Below are 21,693 nucleotides of genomic sequence, written 5' to 3'. Positions count from 1 at the left end.
TACCTGTCTGCATTAATGCCAGTTGAAGTCTCTCTTAATGCTAGACCTTTGAAATAGGTTTGCACTTTTAAGAAGTATTTTAAGTACATTTTACATTATCTATTAAATAATCTGTTCACTAAGTCCTACAGTTTTGACTTCAAATAAACAACTTTATAATCTATTGGTTTTGTTTCCCATGCAGAATAAAAAGTGTTGGGTTGAGCTTCTAGACAGTTAAGTAGCTTGCATCTTGGAGATGTGTTAACTGCTTTTTTGCATAATCAGACACATAAAATGCATCTGATATTACCTGAAATTTTTGATTGAACATTTTCAGACTTTGAGGGTGCACAGCAGCTGTGTTGAGAATCGTCAGCAGTTAAACTTTATCCTTCATATTCATACCATAATCAGAGTTTTATCACTTTTGTAAAACAAATTCTTCATTTGCTACGTCAGTCATAGTATGTAGAATAACTGAAAGCAAAGATTGGTGTCTAGAATGCATGCAGTTCTTGTCTTTGTAGTCTGACATCTTCTGCTGTAACCCAAAACTTCTACTACTTAGTAAAGGGAGGCTTAAAAAGCTGCAGTGAGTTGTTATTATATCCTGCTGATTTTTGTGATCTTCTTACTCCATAGTAAGTCAGTAAAAGAAGAATGAAATATCACATGCTGAAAATGTTTTCTGCCTCTCTCGCTTTTCTACATCTTACAATGCAAGGCCAGACTTCAGTTCCTATCTTTCCTGAATCTGAGATGTAAGAAAATGGGTTTACAGCTTCTCTTGTTGCTGATGTGCTTGCGATTTAGTGAACATACTAAAATGTACTGGCAGAGATGTATTTGGACACGAAGTAGATGTAGATGAAAAATCATGCAGGTCATGCTAGGAAGTACATGCTATAAGACCGTTTCTTTTATGTGTCATACTAAAATATTAGTGCTTTTGTAAGGCGCTTCTTTAACTGTGAAAATGATTTAATTATTGCAACTAGTTAAACCTAGTTCATCCTTTTTAAATACAGCAAGTATAAATTATTCGTAGTTGCTGTTTATGACTGGGTTCTTACCCTTCAGGAACACTTTTGAAGATTGTGCATGGCTGCATAGTTAAGAACATAAGGAATCTAGTTTTAGCTTTACTCGCATAACCTTGATGTCCTTTTGTTGTGCATGCATAATAACATGATGCTGCTTGTATTTTCTTTATGGGAGCTTTTGTTTCTTTCATTATATAGCATGGCCTGTGTATAGGCACATAATGTATGAGGCTTGTATCGGTAATTGATTAAAGAGCAAGGAACTCCAGGAGAACACTTTCTGGAGTCAGGCTACTGTGAAGATTATTGCAAGTTCTGATGAAAAATTCCAAAACTTTCTATGGTAACTGAGTTAAGCCAACAACATTGTTATTCTGTGTGTTAAGTATAGTATAAATGATGGGCACTTCCAGAAGAAGTTCTATCTTCAAGCTTTGGGAATACCAGTATTGGCTAGTACAACATTGATGCTGATTTCTGTGTCTCAGTTTGCTGTGCATTAGTTCTGTTTAACCTCATGGGCTGTTAAGAAAATGAATGTACTAATGTTTGTAAAACACTGCTGAATTGGTCAGCAATCTAACGTCTATCAAAATGAGTGCTATTGCATTCATAAGTGCTAAAGGTAGGCTCGAATGCAGTGAAGAAGCAATACACAGGCAGTGTCCGTGCAGTCTAGAGCTGTAATTGCAGTTTATGAAGTTCATCTTAAGAAGTTTGAGGCTGATCAGCATGTGAACAGGTTTTGCTGTTTGCACATAAAACAGAAAGCAGCTCATTAAAAAAAAAGAAAAGCAAGACTGTGGAAATTATGTATGTGGGCTCAAGTCTTAAATGGTGTGACCATGTGATTTATCAGAAGAGGATGCTGGTGTTTAAAAACTACCACAAATGTGTATTTTTGACCAGCAGCACTTAGGAGATTATCAAATGATGTCCGCACTGTGCAACAAGACTGGACTGCTTTAGGAGAAAGGTGTGAAATTAAGGACACTGCCCTGGTGTGTTTATCATGAGAACAGTGGAAGGTGGCATAGGAACATTTTTGGGGTATTTTTGTTACTTTTGGGAGGTTGACTTTCACTGTTAACACAGTGTTTAGCAACAAACTATCTAGTGATTAACTGATTATCTATATATTGTAGATGCAGTGCCTGAGAACTGATGGCTTATTTGGAATTTTCTGTGTTCTTTGGACAGTATCCATAAAAGCCAAATATTTGGGTCACCGGTAGTGGAACAGTATAATGGCAGTTCTTGTCATGTGCATAGATGTGTTGTTTTTTTTTTTTTGCTTAAATAAATTGGTTTGGTCTTCAGTATCTTGTAGATACTTACATGTGTTCACTCATAATTCCACATTCAGTTAGGGAAGCACTGTTACACAGCCGTGTTTTGCAGGAGGGGAACTGGGGGACACAAGCTGATATTAATCTGGCAGTTGAAAGTAACTTAATGTTGTGGCTAAGTCATTTCAGTGTTAGATGCTAATAGGTGCTCTTTGTAACTGTAAAGCTCTTTTTGGCTTGTTTCCCATGATTTTTGTTTTGCTTTCAGATGTGGTGAAGAGCCTCTGTTTTCACCTGTACAGCTTATAGTGCCTTAAAAATGGGGTTTGGAAGTGACTTGAAGTATTCTCATGATGCTTTATTAAAACTGCAAGACTGGGAACTACGACTGCTGGAAACGGTCAAGAAATTTATGGTCATGCGTGTGAAAAGCGACAAAGAGTATGCATCCACTTTGCAGAATCTTTGTAATCAGGTAGATAAAGAAAGCACTTGTCAACTGGATTATATCAGCAATGTATCCAAGGTAAGACTGAAGAATTATGAATGTGGAATATCCTTAGAATTAAATGTTTGATTTTTATGTTTGTTTTGTTTGAGTTGGATTCCTCTTGATTCATCTTTTTGGGACTTAATGTTTCTGAAGTGTTTAAAATTAACTCCTTTTAGTTCTTTGCTGGACTTTGGAGCAGTTGAACTCCAGTCTTGCTTTGAATTTAGTAAGTAAACTAGAATCCTAAATTCTGAAATTTTGGTATTTTATGTCCCCGTGTTTAGCCTCCTACTTTGTTTTGAAAGCAGAATATGTTGCAGTGAGCTTTTCTTTTAAGACAGTTAAATAGAAACTATTGTTTATGTCATATAGAATTTGTGACAGAAATAGAAAAATGCCAGGAAACTTAAGGCTAAGCTTAGCATACCTACTGTTATTCGCTCCACAGTTTGTGATGTTAAAACAAAACATTAATTCAGGATGTTCCTTGTATTTGTGAAGTAAATTTCCATCCAGTTTACAGTAATTTTGTTGACCTCTTTATAAAGGTAAAATTGTGCTTTCTCCAGATTATTAATTGTCAGACTTGGAGTAAGTACAGGGATGGTACAGATCAGGGAAACTTCCCTGTTCCACCTGCTAGTAACCTTTCCTCTTGACTTGTATTCCTTTCTGACCAGAGAAAACAGTTCTGTTTTATGGCTTATTCAATTTTTGATCATTCTGCTGCGCAGTGCTTACACAGTTCCTTCAGTCTGGCATGAATCCTGATCTCTGCAGGAAAAGACTGGTTTGGGGACAAGTTAAATTCTACACAAAGCAGTTTTTATGCAGCGTGCTTACGAAATTGCTGCTTGAGTACAAGTTATGGCATTGCAGCAGGGACATCAGTGCTCTGTTTGCAGCCATCTAGATTTGTACTGAAGTGACCGTGTGGTGTGGCTTGCAGGCTGCACTGAAGTCGCTAGCCTGCTTCAGCTGCCCTGAAATAGCACTGGGTAGTGTTTATCTGTAATGAATTCTGTTGTTGCCTGCCCCACCCAATATTTCTTGTCTTGTAAGTTGCTGTGCTGTTGTTTCTTTTTTTTTTTTTTTTTTTTTTTAATCTATGTGTTTGGTGGTGTGTTTGAAATGCTCTTCACCTGGTTTTGTATCTTACCCACAGTTGTGATGATTTTGGTAAATTTACATAAAGCATTTTTGTTAGCTGTTGTATGGAAAAATCATGTATTTTTTTCAAGCTTTCTGTTGTCACAACCAAGTGTTTTTACAGCGATACCCTTAATAGTTCTTGCTGCTGCTGCCCCACTGGAATTGTTCTTACGTGGTGGCAAAACTGCCTTGCAGTGCTTATGGGCATTGAAGCAGTGCATTCTAGCTAAAATGATGAAGGAGCACTGACACCAGAATGCCACGCATTGCAGCCCTGCAGGTTCACCTTCAGGTGACCAGCTCTGTTCAGCTGAGCCTTTACTGTGACTTTTGTTTTGTTTTTAGTTGTTTTTTTTTTTCCTGTGAACACATAAGCTGTAAGAAGCTGTATATGCATCTTAAACCATTTTCTATACGGGTTGAACAGAACATGAACATTCTGTTGAACATGAAACAGAATCTGTTTCATGTTTTTAAGTGCTCTTATATACTCAAGTTATTCTTTCAGGTTAATTTTTTTCCTTTAATTTTTCTATTGAGGAGGTGGTGTTTTTCTCTCAAGCCCCTCATCTCTGATCTTTTGCTTAACTACAAAAATATTCATGTACTGATAGATCATTTGCATAGGCTTGCCTTGAAATTGCACTGCCAGCTTGGATTTTATGCTAGCATAGTGATATATTGTTTGATTGATTTTAGTAGGTAAAATATCTAAATTATTGTTTGATTACTTGAACTGTTTTAACTATCATTGCTATTTCATACTTTTTGTCTCTTTCTGACATTTTATGGAATTAAAATCTGACACAATTCATGTGGGATGTAAATTAGTATCTTGTATCTCCTGAGTTAAAATGCTGTCTCTGTATATTTATGTATGTTGTTTTGTGTGCGTATATGTCTAAAAATACTGTCAAATCAAACAATATTATATTTTTACTGCTTTTGATGGATTGTGGGTTTTTATAGGAAAGGAAATGCTTTGCCTTTTCTGATGTCCCCACCCAGCTGCTTTTTTATCCCATATAAATCTTAATTTTTGTAGTTTTTTTCCTATTATAACCTTTCATCCTACCTTTAAAACAGAAATTTGCTCAATCAGTGCTTTCCCATCTAAAAAGAGGAATGAGAGGAAAGGGAAAATCTGCAAATTATTTTATTTATTTTTTAAATAGACTGCTTTTCTCTTGGTGTCAGTCTTGGGTTAATTTGTAAATAGAAATACAAGTTTTTGCTAAGTTTCAAACTTATTTGGGCTTGTTTGGTGAATTGTAGGCGAAGTATTTCTTTAGAATTGATTGAAGCCGTGTCTCAGTGGTAATAAATCACCTGCAGAAATACATTACTTTTATTACTTTTTCACCTTTGAGAGTGCTCTGATGAACTTTTCTATAACCACTCTTCTCATACAGATTTTTGATGTTATTTTTGTTGTACACAGCTTTGCGTTATGGTTTATGAAGTCATTTGGAAAGTTCTCTGTAAATGGGGAGATAAACACTTTTCAGACATAACCAGTAATCTTCAGTCTCTGGACTTATTTAAAGCAGTTATGCCAGCAGTTGCAAGAGTGCTTATCGGCTAAAGGAAATATTAAAGATCGCTTAGTGTGTGCAGGAATTAACTGTCTTTCATTTTGTTCTCTAAATTCCACTCTGGCTATTATTGCATACAGACAGAAATATTTGTATCTGTATGTATGTGTGCATGTGTATGTAAGTACATGCTCGTATAAACATAGACATGTGTGTTTGCGTATGACAAAAAAAAAAAGACTGGTGTGTAAACCAGGGCAAAGAAGTCATGTATTAGCCAGAGAAACTGTGGTTTCATGTGGTGGGAAAACAGAGTGCAGGAATGTGCTTGTCAGATGTGCTGAGGATGTGATCTGGAAAAAGTTGTAGAGCTTTCACGAGTGCTCAGAAGTGCAAAGCCTACCTGGTGGAGTGGCTGTCATCTGATGCTCCATTTTAGTCTCTGATCCTTTTTTTATGAGTTTACGAGTAAGTTGACTACACAGTTTTGTTACAGGAGAAGCAATTTTTCTAGAAGATTGCAAGTGAATTTGGGAAGTTCAGTTTTTTTATTTTTTTATTTTTTATTTTTTTTACTGAAAGCATCTTTTAGCAGGGTTCGTTTCCATTGTTTGGTTATTTGTAAGCCAGAATAAATGACTCTTCTGATTCTGTTTATTTCTTTTTACAGTCTTGGTTGCTTGTAGTACAACAAACAGAACAGCTGAGCAAAATAATGAAGACACACGCAGAAGATCTAAATTCTGGCCCTTTACATAGGCTTACCATGATGATCAAGGACAAGCAGCAAGTCAAGAAGAGTTACATAGGTGTTCATCAACAAATTGAAGCAGAGATGTACAAGGTATTTTATCAGATGGTCTTTATAGATTTCATGAAATTTTGTGTACTTAATTGTTTTAGATTTTCTTTTTTTGTTTGTTTGTTTGTTTTTTGTTTGTTTGCTTGTTTGTTTTTTGCTGTTGTAAAAGTTGTATCTGGACTGCCTAGTTCAAATTTTAATAAATTCCTACATGTTCTCTTTCTCCTTCTGCCCGACAAGGCAGAGAGGGAAGTCCTTCTGTATGAATTGGTTTGGTCAGTTAGTGTAGGAAATCCTCCTAGATGATTCTGTGTGACAATTCTCTGTTCCATCTTTTTTACTTCTCTCATTTTTCTGTAAACATCCACTGAAAGCTTTTATTATTGAACGATTCTGGCAGCTTGGACTGTTTTGGGTGGGAATGGGATTGTAATAGTAATTCTAAAGTATAAGTCAATTGTAAACCAAATATTAAGGTGGTAGGTGGAGCTCTTCAGGACCCTTTCTTTCTATTGTCAGTTGTGTCGGTGATATCGACAGTACTGTGTCTAGTCAGTGAAGCTGACAGCGATCCCAGTTTAACACAGGCGCACTGGGGGAAGATTAACAGCAAATGTGAAGAAACAGATTGGTAGTCTAAAAGGTCTCATGGGAAGAGAGGTATTTTTTTCTTTTAGCAGAGATTAGGAGATCTGGAGTAGCATAAAATATAACACATGAGTAATATAGTACAAATATGGCAGACTAGTGAGAAAAAGATTCTAGGGCAGATAATGAGAATAACCTTACTCTAAAACTAAGCATATATCACGTTAAATCTTTTGGCTTTAATAGGTCTGCTTCCATAATCTCTTGTGATTTTGGCTTCTTCCCTGGGCATTAACTGCGGGAAGTACATCCTTTTTAATTCATGATTGGTAGAGACTATCTTATCTGATAGAATTTCCAATCGAAGTAATCACGGGCACTTACAGAACAGTGAATCTGGAAATGCTCAGGATCAAAGGTGGAGAAAAAGTGAAGTGATAAACTTACAGAGAATTTGAGAAATTGAAAAAGAAAGAAAATACAATAAAGAGATGAAGGATAGCAGAAACAAGATTGCTGGGTATTCATATATACTTTTAAAAAAGCCTGTATGAAACATGTGTTGTTTTTTTTTGTTTTTTTTTTTTTCCTTTTAAGTTCACCCTGATAAAATGCTCTTTTTAAAAGAAAGGCAGTAAAACTTTTTCAACAAAATATAAAGTAGATCAAGTACTCCCCAAGTATTTGATTGCAGGCTATACTGATTTTAATCATAGGGTGCACAAAGTGCATGGTCGTGCGAGTTTTTTTCCATCCTAATGAATAAACTTGCACTGATTTTGTATGCCTTCTCTCCCCACTGCCTCCTTCTGCCTTACTGGCTTTCCTAAGAAGCATTTGGATAACATTTTGGTTAGATATAGTATGTTCTTTCTTTGTTAGCTGAAATTATTTATTCAGAGGCTCTGTGTCAATGGAACGCTTCCAGAATGGTTCCCAGAAGTCCCAAACACTTTCTGTGTTCTGTGGCATTAGATCCATTTCCATCATATGTGGTAAGAAAGTACTTAAAACTTCCCAGTTATTGGATAACTACATTATCCAAAACTTGTAGAGAATATTGTCTTTACATTTCTCATAATCTTCGGGGTATCTGGTAAAGAGCTGTTTGCCCTCTCATGTGGGCCCTTCTTTCTGTTCTAGAGACCTGTACAATGAGGAATTTTATTTTTGATGAAATTGTTGAGGGTAATGAAAGGCATGTTTTTTAATAAATCTTGAAGTTTATTTCAGTTCCTTTTGAGATATTATGTATTTTTTTTTTCTTTGTGATTTTTAAGGGGAAAAGTTTGAGAGATAGCACTAGTTAAGAGGGCAAATATTGTGTAAATGTAAATCAGGATTAGGATAATCTTTATCCACTTCAGCTGCTTAAGAGTAAATTGAGGATGGAGGTGCTTTGTTCTTCTCTGTTGGTGGAAGACTACATTATGATATTAATTTTTCTGGACCTTAAAGTTATTACAAAGGCTTTGTAGTATTGATGGGCTAATTTAATTTCCAGTTTTCTGTTAGATATATATGTATATGTATTATATGTATATGCTAGATATATATGTATATATTAATTGTGTTCACTGCTTGCTAACGGTGTTCTTTTGTCCATCGCTTAAGGTAAGTGTACAATAAAGGTTATTTCTCCTTTAGTCAATAATAACAGTAGTTGTGGATGATTTCACAGTACAAGTAAGTATGAGATGAGGATATGGGACAAATAGTTCACAATAATTCTTATCTTTGAATTGATCCTTTGCACACATGCCACAGAAGTAGGAACTATATGTAACATCATGTTAGCTCTTGAGGGGGTTTGCCTCAGTCTTCAAATTTTGCTCGACAGTCAGAATAATGGTACCTGGGCCTTACCTCACAAAGAAAGGAGGGAATGTGAATGCCAGTTTTCTTCATGCCAGTTTTTCTGTAGAACAGACTTCTTTTCCTATGCAGTGTGACACGTGCTTTCATTAGATTAAGTTTCTCTTCCATGATAGCCCATTGTGAGAATATATTGCTTTGTCAAAGATTTTACATTTCTTTAATATTTATGTCAACTTCGTGGTGTTGTAGTGGCTAGTTTGTAATGAACTTTTGGAACAAGTTCATAGGTTATGAATATTTTTGACCAGTGAACTAATGTTCATGCTGTAAATGAATATAGGAGGTCAAAGAGTTAGCAATTTGTGGTGCAAAATGGTATCAGTGTAACTGTGTCTGCTGAAAGAAACTCTATCTGTACTTCATTCTGCAGTACTTTTTAGATTTTTTGGTGAATTGAAGTTTCATGGCAGATATACATACTCATGCACAGTTGCAATTTCTAAGCTGTTTGCATAAAATATTAGATCCAAAAGTTCTACTGTATTTGTATTTGAGACATAAAAGAATTCCTTCTTGTGTGTAGAATGTTTTCATCTTGTATGGTTCAATGATCATCCTTTTTGGTGCTTTCCTTGTTTTGACTGAAGTGTTTATAATAAGTTAGATTTCCTAAACGTTTCTCCTTACAGTGTACTGCACTGATGCAAGTGGGGAAATCAGTTTCAGGCTTCTTATTTCATTCTGTACTTTTATTGATTTTTGATTTTGTTATGCTGTTTAATAACCTAATAGGATTATTGCAAGCCAATAAAAAGTGGCAACATCCTTATTCTTGGAGTAAAACTTAGTAATTCTCTTTTAGCATCGATATGACATCTTTAATGTAGAGGATAAGTATTTTTAATGCTCTTTATGTTTTTGTTTTCTTAAAGGTCACAAAGACGGAACTCGAGAAACTAAAATCTAGCTATAGGCAACTAATAAAAGAAGTAAATTCTGCCAAAGAAAAGTATAAAGAAGCCGTGGCTAAAGGTATTACAGACCTCAGTTGTTGTATTTGCTATTGCCTTTTTTCAAATGTACTATAACTTTAGAGTGAAACAAGGTAATACTTTTATTTTGAACAACTTAATGAAAGTGTGAAAGCTGATTCAGAATCTTAATTCAGAAAAGCTAGTTGTCATTAAGATAGCTTGTTGATACTCTGAAAATGAAAAAAAAATGAAAAAAAGTGGTAGTCTATCATGAAAATGTAAAGGAAACTTCTTTAAACTTTTCAGTCGTTCCTTTAGTGGATGCACTAGAATGTAATTGTTCTTATGAACAGTTAGTATTGAATAACAAGTTGCAACTCCTCATGTACGTCATGTACTTGCATATTATGACCTATAATAGTTTGCTTAACAGCATCAACACCAATTCTGATGACAGTAGAATAGATCTAGAAGTTTTCAACAGTAAGGAACAGGAAAAAAATTGTTTTTAAAAGTGTTGTGTCCAAACTTCATGAATTTTGACTTTGGTGAATTGTGTTAACGATTAGAACAATGAAAGACATCGCTATATTTTGAAATACCTCGTTAATAATTGGTCTCACTTGCCTTAGATTCTTTTTCTTTAAATAAAATTAATTGCATGATGGTACATAAATATCATTCCAACTGCAATATTTTGATGTCAGTCTAATCAGCTAAACTGATACATGTTTAGACAGTAGACAAAAGCTGTTTTTGAGGCACTCATATCTCTCTGTATTTTCCTGCTTCCATTTAGTATTTGTCTTCCATTAATACAGTTCATGGTTGATGTAACTTTCCCTATTATTTTACTGTCTTAACAGTCTCTGACCATCAGAAAAATTTTTTCCTCCCAAGAATTTCAGAATTATTTTGCTGCTAATACATTTCAGACCATTGTATTCTTTGTCTGTTATTCATGTGCAGCTAATATGGTTGCATGTTTGCTAGTCAGCTGAGCTGTTTGGCTACTGTTAAGCCATGGTATTTTCACAGGGTTTCTGAGCCCTCAGATTGTCAAAGTAGTTCGAGAGGTGAACAAGTTAGGAAAGTTGGTTGTTGAGTAGCAGCTACTTACTCAAGTGATGTGCTGCTAGGAGGTCTTTTTGTTAACCTGAAAACTGGTTTGGTTTTTGATTCTCTCAAGAGTGATTGAAAGCAAGGGAGGGAACACTGCATACCATAACAGTGAGAGGGCATAGCTGAACATTGGAAATAAGCTGAAAAATATTTAGTTAAACAGAAAAATGAAAATTGCTGTTCGCTAACTCCAGATTGCTAAGGCACAACTTGCTGTTGGTGAAGCTATGCTGGTTGTCCTGGATCACCTCCCTGCCTTGCATGTGCCTTAACAGAGCTTCCAGGAGGATCTCTTCCATGATTTTCTCAGGCACAGAGGCAAGGATCATTGGTCTGTAGTTTCCTGGGTCTTCCATTCTACCATTCTTTAAAATGGGAGTGATATTTTCATATAGCTACATGATTTGCTGTTCTTCTGGACCAGTGATTACCATGGGAGTCACAAATGTAGCTTGGCAGGTTATTCTTGGGTGTGGAGATCCCTGTGTCATGCAGACTGGTTGGTGCTAATCATTTGATTGATGAGCAGTTTTTGTCTTTTACAGTCCTTGTATGTCTATGATTTTATGGGTGGTGAGAGAAAAGCAAGTTGGGAGGGATAAAGTCAGCGAGCTGAACTGGTCCAGTGCTTCACTGATGATATATGCTTAAGCAGCTGAGGATCTGCACAGATTCTTTCTAATAATCTCTTCTGGTTTTAAAACATTTGAGTTGGAACATTTTGTAATAATGTGCTCATAATGCACAGTGTGTTCATTTGCAGAATTGAGCTAGTGGGGTATGTTGGGGTCATTTGGAGAAAAGCTTGAGAACTACTGGGTTGTCTTTGTGAATGAAATAGATGGCCCTTTATAATCTGCTGTGGGTGTGATATACAGAAGAAAATGTGTCACCTTGTTACAGTAGTGGCCCATTGTGACAGTTACATATTGTACATACGACTCTAAACCTACAATGATATTCTAACATCAGTGATGCTGAGTAACAAGGTAAATAAATAGAATGCAGCATGTTGACTTTGCTGATGCAGGAAAATGCGTGAAAACAAAATTTATGCCAGATGTGAAGACATTGTTTCTCTGAAGAAGAGGTCACAAAGTTCTAAAAAGTTTTGTAAATGATGAGTAAAGAGCACAGCCTGGAAACTGTAGAAGAGTTGTTAACATTTCTCACTACAATTTGAATCTCAATTGATTTGGATCTGTAACTGTTTCCAAATAAGGATATTATTTACAGAATTAGGTGTTTTTTTTGTTTTTTTTGTTTTTTTTTTTGTTAATATTATGTTCTTTTTCCTGCACTTAAAACAACAACAAAACATTAATTCTTAGACCAGCATTTGTTTTTATAGCTGAATTTGGTATTTGATGTTAAAATCTGAAATGATTTTGTATCAAATAATCTTTATAAGCTGATATAGAGACTGTATAGCTGTAATAGGTTCATACTGGATTTTAGTACAATATCGTGTTTACACAGCAGAATTTGTAGTTTTAGTGGAAACATCTTGTACACATGTTTACTGTGTTCTTGTTGCTGGTTAATTACTGACTGAACGTGGAAATGATTGTAACATCTTTAAATAACAGAATGGATCTGAAATAAACAGTAAGGGAAAAATATATTGATTATATTGAGTATATTATTTCTTATTTCATTTCATGCTAATACATTATTATGGGAAAACACATATGAGATTTACCTGTGTTGGCTCTTGTTCTCTGACAGTGTTGTGGCTTAGGGGCTAAGTAACAATACACCTAGCACACTACAGAGCATTGCATCTGTTGAAAGAATGTATTTTTAAACTTACAGCTCTTGTGATATGATACCTCAGATTTAATTTGTCTTTTATGCTATATATTGAATTTTCATAAATAAGAAAGCTGTTGAAAAAGCTTTCATTCAAATTGTTGTCCTGCTACTCTTTGTGCTCTCTGAGTGGCAAGGCAATACTTCTAGTAGGTGGCTGGTGCATTAATATTGTCTGCAAGGTAGTGATTAAACTGCTGCATTTCCTGGCGGCTTGTGTTGCCTTTAGGCTTTGCTGAGTTTATTTTTGACTGAATCTGACACTGAAAGATGAGACAAGTGCTGTTTGTTGAACTGGCCTGTCTTATTCAAAGATGTCAGTAGGCTGGGATGGATTTCAAACCAATGATAAAATCATTTGAATTGAAAGGGATACCCAAAGGCCATCTAGCCTAAATCCCCTGCAATGACCAGGACACCTAGAGCCAGATCAAGTTGCTCAGAGCCCCATCCAGCCTGACTTTGAATGTCTCCAAGGATGAGGAGACCGACTCTCTGTGCACCATGTTGCAGTGCCTCAACACACAGTTTCATTTCTGGGCTGGCTCATGTCCAGCTTGCCATCCACCACTCAGTCTGAGGAAGCAGTTACGAGGACAAGTTTAGGATTCTTTAATATTATATCATATTGCTGTGAAAAAACGTTGCTAGAAGATGACCTATATGTGAAAGTGTTAGTCATCTCACTGATGAGTATAGGAAACATTTTAAATAGAGTAATACAAGGAAATAATAAAAAGGTGTATACCTTCCTAGGCACAGTGGCATAATGCCCTGTGAAAATGTTTATCTCCGGAGTTAATAAGAATATTTTTTCTTTAAACAATAAAATTTCCACATGATATGTTTGTTATGTTGAGAAACAGAGAAAAAGCAAAATGTTTAGGAATTACCTCCATTACTGGAATCACTGGGAAAAATGTACATGGAGAGTTAAGACACGTTACTAGTAAATTATTTGAAAACCTGCCATTATAAAGTCTATTCAGTATCTAATAGATGGACTTTTATATGTTACTGCTGACACTTAGGATAAAGATTCTAAATTGAACCAAGAAGAAACATCTTTCTGACTCAAAAAGAAGTTTTATTCTGACGATTTCCTTGTGTATCAAAGGATGATCGATGTTTTATTCCACAATAACAATATATTTTAAAATGTCCTAATACTCTCTCTTAAAGCTTGTCTGAAATCAAATGCTGTGATGACCAGGTGAAATTTTAAGTGACAGGCTTCTTGGCGTTTCATATGAAGTAAATCTAGACAACCTAATAAAGGCAGGTGTTAATTTAAATTAAAACTGTTCATTGCATCTCAGCCCCAGAATAAACAAAACAGACATGAGAAATCCATAGGAACCTTCAGAGGTGACCAAGGAGTATAACTTGTTCTGTGCTTGTGCAATGCAGTGTGAGATGTGATGAAAGAACAGAGATGGTGTGCCTGCTGTCGTCCCACTGCATGCAGCTGGTTGCATAGTGGGTTAGGCTGAGCAGTGTGAGACCAGAGTTCTGTCTGTTATGATCTGTAGTGTGTAACAGATAGTAAGATAGGAATTCCAAGATTTAGTTAAAACTGTGCTAGTGTAAATCACAAGATCTAAGACTGTTAATCTAACATGAAGAATACTGCACATGTAGCTTGAGAATTGGGAAGAAGACTGCAAGGTCCAGCTTAGGTCGGATTCAGCTACTAATAATGCATAAAATTGGACAAGTTAGAGTAAACTTGTTTCTTTGCATTGTAGGGAGTGATTGAGTCCTGGAAGCATGTAGTTTCCAAGATGAATCAAGCTGGTCTGAAGCAACTGCAGTGTCTTTGTTCTTGGCAAATTCTTAGAGGATGCAGTGTGCAAGTGTGAATCTTCCCTATATACTTCTGTGACTGTGCAGTGAAGCTTTTGAAAAGCTTGCAGAAGGGAGTGATGTCTCTTCAGACTTAGGATTTGACAGCCCTACCCACCCAGGCCCCAGTGTCACCCTCAGCCCCTGTTGCTGTAAGGCCACAACAGGGCTGGGCTCCAGCTCTGCGCAGTCCCACTTTGCCCAGCCGCAGCCCCCAGCTATAAGGCTTGAATCAGCATGTGCAAGAAAGGTAGTTGTCACTGCCTATCAGTAAACAAATCTCATGCCATCTTACTGAAGGGTTCAGGTAAAGCTCCTTCCTATGAGCACTTTCTACTGCTGGTGTGTATTTGTTTGTTACTTTTCAGCCTGTGTAGATTAGACTCCTGAGTAACACGGGTTGGGAAGAACTGTTTTAGCATGAACTTTGTCTTACGTAGCCAAACACCGAGTTTCCTTCTTGCTTCAGCAGTCTCCACTATCTTCAACATTTATCTGTAAGAGTGTTGTTATTTTTGTTTTATTTTAAGAGTGATACCAAACTTCTTTCTTAGAACCAAAGTGATGTACTTTGTTTTTTTCTGTCATCACTAATTATTTTAATTCTCTGAAGACATGTATTTTTATGTCCTTAAACTCTTATGACACTTGTAGAACTGTGCCTTTCTTCCTTAATATCTGTAGTAATTTTAGATTTTTGGTACCTTTACATCTCTGATTTCTGTCCCGATTCATATCTATTTCTGTCTATTCAGATGTAAAATTTTTCTCTGTTCCAACTTCTTCTGTCAAATTACTTTCCATGTTTGTATGTGTCAGTATTTTTCAGTGTATCAATGAGAACTGAATTTTAAATAGATTTATTTTTAACTTGCTTCCTCCGCTGTGTGTAAAATCCTTATCTTACTATGTTCTAAGCATTATCCGGACCATTTGTATATTTCCTTATGATATTGTGTGTTTCCTTGCTGAAGGTTTTTTTCAGATGTTTGCTATTGTTTGAAAAATGAGTTGTCAAACACACTCTGTCTGTTTAGCATGGGATCCTCTGTCCCTGAATTAGCTATTTTTACCTTATCTTGTAATCTGTTCATTCTCCAACTGCAAAGTACTGTCTCATCACATTGTACTGCTCTTAAACATTCCCTGTGTTGCTTTTCCTGTTTTCACCCCATAACCAGAAATTTGATCAGATTTGCTTTTGCGCTTGCTGAACTGAAGAGGCAGCTACTTGAATTCTTGACATTATGTCTTGTCTTACAAGTTTCCTTGAGAGCCTTGGCTGTAGTTTCATTTGTCTAATTATTTTCTTCCCCACTGTTATTAATGTATGGTCTGTCAAGATCTTAAGATTAGACTTTAATTTTTATTTGATCTGTCTTAGAATTCTGCTGCTTTTCTCTCTCCTTTGTTGAAGGAACTTAAGAACGAATAGCTGAGAAAATGATACTTTTGATGTGGTCTTCTAGACAGTTTTTCTTAGTGGAAGTTAATCTTTGTTTAGAGTTCTTTGGTAGGGATATTTGTCTGAGCTGTAGGATATATTCATTATTTTTGCAACTAAGAAAAGATCAGGGCTTATAATAGCATGTATCCTTTAAAGTACACTGTTGTGGGTAGATTTCTTTTTATTGTTTTCATTTATTTATTTATTTTGCATGCCAGCTGATGGTCTATGTAGATACCAGGAAATTTTTTCTTAGAACATTGTTTCAGAGTCCTTCATAATCACTTTTTGTGTTTAACCTGTACAAAATGTTTATATTTGAACTTCTGATTTTAGAGGAGTGCTTTGAATTTCATGATAGTCAAACCTTAGGTTTTCACTGCATGCCTTTTCTCTTTCAAAAGGGTAAGTTTGTAATAATATGATTTTGTCTCTTGCACCTTCACTTGTTTCGTTGGATGTTACTTAACATTTAGCTGAAACTCTTAAATGGGAAAGCTAAACCGGAACATGCTGTTGCAGTAGTAGTAGTGTTGGTCATTTCTTAACCTACACTGCCGTGAAGCCGAATTTGAAATCTGAGCAGATAAACTTCTATTGGTTCCTAAGTGTTGCACTACAGATACCACCCATAAGTAGGTGAATCCTTGTTGTATGCAAATAAGTGGATATGCTGCGCTGTATGTCAGAGTATTACAGTTTAACTATTTCAATAGAGCACTGCTACCTGTAATATAAATTTGGAAAACTTACAAATGTTAAATTTTATTGAAGTTGGTGATAGCTAAAAATAATGAACATGCAAAAGATTTTAAGCCCTAACTTAACACTTCTGACCAAACATTAAAAGTTGAGGGTAAAAATTGTAAGGTGAAAAAACTGAGCTCCTCAGTATCTATATATTAATCCAAAATATATAAATGATTTTTTTTTCAGCTTGTGCAGTATTTATTTTCTGAAGGTCATTTTCTTTGAGATGTTTGCACTGTGGATTAATTCTTATAAAAAATGTGATAAAATGAACTTTATGAGCTGATTTTTTTCTTAGTTCTAAAGAGTTGTCTAATTTATGTCTTGCCATTGTAAGTGAATTTTTGCTTTTAATAGAAGATATCCTACAAGAGTTTTTCTGGATGGCTCCTGTACTGTATGTAGCAGAGTTTTTACTAGAAAATTAAATACTTGACTCTCTAGAGTAGCTTAACAAGAATGCCAGCCTTTTCTTTGCAAATGTCAACCTTTCATAATTGAATTTTGCAGGCTTCACAATGCTGTTTGTGACTTGACATACAGTATACTCAGTTTGTTTCTGTAAACATTGAACAGGTTTGACAACAACTGATGGTAGTAAGATTATATCTATTCATAAGATTCTGTGTACAGATAAAGAAAATATGATGTTTTCCTCAGTGTTTATTGACACATAGAGCAACTGTGTACTCTGCCTCACTGCATTTTTCTGCTTTCAAGAATAAAGTATGAGAATAGAACTGTAGCAACCTTTCTTTTATTACATGATCAAAGGCTGCATCTGAAAGTAAAATGTGTATGGTAGATTGATTTAGTTTAAAATTTTTGGAGGTATTTTCCTAATGAGTAATGAATACCAAAGGAATTTAGTTCTTACAGCGTAAGGAGTTTAGCCATTTACAAGTTCTGTGAAAGAGATGCAATCCTGACAGTATCTAGTTATGTAGTTGTGATTATTACTGGAATGAATTTTCAGTTTAGTTTAGTTGTTGAAAGCAGTCTGTTGTGATGTTGGAGCTCTGTAATGGAGCTCTGTATGGTTTTACATAAATTGATTTTTGTTTAACTGATAGAATATGCAACTTAAGGACATGCATGGACAAACTGCAAGTTTTAAGATCTTAATTTTACTGTAATATTTGGAGATAATTTTGGTTTATGTAACCTAAACAGTCCAGCATTTCTTTCTCCGCTGCCATCTTGACCTCCTTTGCCAGTTTCCCAAAGCATTCTCAGTCCAGTGCATCTCCTCAAGGGTTAGGCTGTGTTTAAGCAAAACTGAGTTGTTCCAGTTCTGTGTTCCAGCTGCCTTGTCCTGCTCTCTTTCATTCAGTCCCTGAACTCTAATTTCTACTTGATGGCTTCCCCGCCAAACTCTCATCAGGCATTTTGCATTGTCTTTACATGTTCACATTCCTCTTATTCTCCACAAACACCATGCAGTGTTTATGTTTTGTCTATCAGCAGCCAAGGTGATGTCATGGCCTACTGTATTTGAAAGCTGAGCATTTATTACACTTTGATTCATACTCAGATTTGCTTTAGTGTTTTGTTAAGGGGTAATGTATTCAAACAAGTAGTTGAGGAACGGGAAAATAGGATACTACACTGTCTCACTATCCTGTACTCTTGGTACGCTGGTATCAGATGTTTCTAAGTTCTGGTATGCTATTCTGGCCTTGCTGTTTTTTTCCTGCCCTGAGAATGATACAGGTTCAATTTAGAATAAATAGCTCAATGTTCTTAAGTTTTAGGAAAAGAAAACAAAAAAAAGTCTTCCAGTGAAGCATGATTTTTTTTTTCTTATTTGCTTTAGTCAGCATCTTCAACAGCATCTTTATCACCTCATATATTAAGCTCCAACTAATATTTCTGAGGGCTATCCACTGAGTGCCTACTTCTTCCTTTAAAAACGGACTGTAGTAGTTCTGTTATAACTTTCTCAGATACCTTCAGATTTCTAAAGCTAAACAGCTTCCAGTCCTGCTAATTTCTGATGCCTCAGAGGAGTGATTGTTAATCATAGAGAGACATTTCAGTGAGTCGTTCATAATGAACATGAATGAAAAATGCTCATATTTTTTTCTTCCCCACCAGCTCTTTTTGTGTAGCTATTGTTTAGACTTTCTGACAAGCTTGCTGACTCCCTTGTGTTTGAGAGAGGACCAGTTTGTTGCTGTTTCAGAAGTTTGTCTCTCAGCGTTTTTTGACATGCCCTAATGTGTTTCTGTATTTTATCAGAATATACAGTCCGGACCTTTATGTGTTTCTTGTTTGACAAAATTTCACCTTTACCAGTTGTACATTAAGGTTTTAAATTTGCCCTGTCTTCTTTTCTCTAGTCCTTTGTGATATGTGGATAACATGTTAAAAGTCTTTTATTATTTAATTTAGTGTAAAATTATAAGTAATACAGCAGTTTGAATGAGGCTATTCTAGTTAGTGTGTGTTAATTTGTGCAGATAATTGCAGATATAGATACATTTAAAATGCTTTTAATTCCTGGGAAAAGAAGTAAGGCAATTCATAAATACCATATTCTTTATAACAAGGATATAAGGAAGATCTTGTCAGTCACAGTAAGGAATATATAATGTATTATCCTTTCACCATTATGACAAGGGCAATGCATGATCAGGTGGGAAATATTCCAGTAGAGATGCAGATATGTCTGCATAAAGCTTCTTAGTGAATAGGTATTAAGGGGGTACTGTCAGAATAATGTATTGTTTGGGATACTGCAGGATAAATGTTGGGATTAGATGTGGGCGGTCTTTCAGTTTCATAACTTGGATCTGGAGTTTGATTATTAAATTTAAAGTTATCAGTATACCTTAAAGGAATTTAAAGTGCATTAGAGGACAGCTATAGAGTTTCAGATCATTCAAGAAACTCAAGGGATGGCTAGAAATAATTAGTGGCATGCATATATATATGTATATATATATATGTTTAGTGCTAATGGGAACCCTTAGTTCACAGCCTGCAGCTTGAACCAGTGATTGAGCACTGGGAACACAGATGCAAGCAGTTCACCTGTATGACTGGAAGGGATAGACTCTGGGTCCTAACCTCATTTTAGGGCTAGTAGCCAAAGGGAAGCATCTCTACTTGGAGATCTCCTCCTCTGGGAGTTTCTAGTGAGCTCTGATCTTTGGAAAAGGGTGAACCTATTCCTTCTTTATTACTGAATTGTGACCGCTGCCTTTCTTGGGTGATCTGAAACTGGTTATAGGCAACTATATCAAATCCTGCCCTTTCAACATGGTTGTATGGTGTTCAAAAAAAAGTGCAATTTACCCTTTGGCTTCCAAAGTTGGAGTTTACCTGAGGTTACGCTTGTGTAAAGCTGTGAGCCATTTGACACAAAGGGAAAACAAGATTTACAAGGGTAGGTTATAGCATGGTTAGTGTAAAGATTAGAAGATTGCGTGGATGAGGAGAGTGTATAATCTTCTGATACACTAAAGATGAATTACAGAGGGCTGTAGAATCTATTTTTCATGTTACACATGGGTGAAAAAAAGCAACAGTTTAAATTTATAAATTTATATTGGAGATTGAAGGAATTAGATGATAGTGGTGTGTTTTCAGCTAGCACAGCACTAGACCTGAATTGTACTGGGAAGTTGCATTGTTGCCACTGGAGATCTTGGGAAGCCATATGTCACATTGCGTCATAATTGCTGTGGCTAAGAGTAGAATAGATGACCTCCTGCAGTACCTTGTAGCTCTCTGGTTCAGCACTGAACTGACCTGATAGAGCTAAGATTGCAGTGTTGGCCTCCTGATCAGCATGCTGACAGCGCTAGAGTTCAGCTACTCATACAAGAGTGCATCAGTGGTTGCTTGGGATGATATGCAGCACTAGAGTGTTTGCCTAAAATAAATGACAGTTTCTATGTGAATCATAGGGTCTCAGCTGGTAAGACATCTCTTTTTTTCCTCATTTAAAATGTTTATTCACTTTGAGACAAATGAAATGTTAGTGTTTCAGCAGTTGTGTGTGAATTTTTTAGTCTTAACAATTCTATTGTTTCTATACCAATGTAGACAGTGGTTTTTGTGTACTTTTAAGTAAAGAATTCTGGCCAAAGTAAAAGTAGTTTTTTTCTTACCTCGAATAAGAAAACCGAGAGATTTGGTCACTCTAGAAACTTGAGAATGGTCAAATTTACTTCTTCAGTGAAATACTTTGAAAAGGTGTATTTCCAATTAAAAATAATTAGAAAAAATATATGTATTGCTAAATACCTTGGAATTGTATTTCTGCAGGATAATAATAATAATAATAAAAGTGCAAACCTATTATGAATTAATTACATGTCAATTAGATTTATGCCTCCCATAAATCTGTGTACTTTTAATTCAGCTTTTTTTTGTTTTGTTTTGATTCTGTTTTCCCTTAGGAAAGGAGACTGAGAAGGCCAAAGATCGATGTGATAAAGCCACTATGAAGCTTCATATGTTGCATAATCAGTATGTATTGGCACTGAAAGGAGCACAGTTATATCAGCACCAATATTATGACACTACGCTTCCTCTGTTACTTGATTCGCTACAGAAAATGCAAGAAGAAATGATTAAAGCCCTGTAAGATACTTTTGTACATATTTTAACTTTCAAATGTGTGTAATATTCTGATTTATAGCATTATTAAAAATTAGTAAACTGTAATAATTATTTGTATTTCAGTTGACAGTAATTACGCGTAAGTATGTCTGTTCAAATACATAGAGTAGGTCTGAGGGATTACTTATGCATTTTGGCTGGATGCTGCCTTAACTTTTCAATTTAACAGATTAATTACAGTGTTTACAGTTTATCCTCTCCTTCATCTGGAATAATAATATTTTGTTGCCTCTCTAGTAGTCTTATTTTTATGAAATTTTGCCGCAAAAAATTTAAACTGTCCAGTGATCTTGATGGTCTTAGTGGTCTTGGTCTTAGAGACATCTCCATTCATAGCCAGTTTATAATGAAAAGGCCACAAATGCTCTGTTATTGCTTTGAGTAATATACATTGTCTTAGTTTTTCCCT

At 35.6% G+C, this 21,693-nt stretch overlaps 1 protein-coding gene across 4 annotated transcripts in view; it reads left to right on the top strand.

Annotated features, from left to right (window-relative positions):
- The window catches only part of FER (FER tyrosine kinase), a 151,624-nt gene that overhangs the window by 22,191 nt on the left and 107,740 nt on the right, over positions 1-21,693 (top strand). For 3 of the 4 annotated variants that reach the window (XM_015849442.2, XM_015849444.2, XM_015849443.2), the window contains 4 exons: positions 2,583-2,840; positions 6,165-6,338; positions 9,635-9,734; positions 21,062-21,245. In XM_015849442.2, the coding sequence (XP_015704928.1) occupies positions 2,634-2,840; positions 6,165-6,338; positions 9,635-9,734; positions 21,062-21,245 (665 nt within the window). In that variant the 5' untranslated portion in view covers positions 2,583-2,633. Of the gene's footprint in view, positions 1-2,582; positions 2,841-6,164; positions 6,339-9,634; positions 9,735-20,357; positions 20,578-21,061; positions 21,246-21,693 lie in introns of those variants that run through there. The other variant, XM_015849445.2, reaches the window with a different exon arrangement.

This window comes from Coturnix japonica, chromosome Z (genome assembly GCF_001577835.2).
Source record: "Coturnix japonica isolate 7356 chromosome Z, Coturnix japonica 2.1, whole genome shotgun sequence".
NCBI lineage: Eukaryota > Metazoa > Chordata > Aves > Galliformes > Phasianidae > Coturnix > Coturnix japonica.
This window is presented reverse-complemented; position numbering and strand designations above follow the sequence as displayed.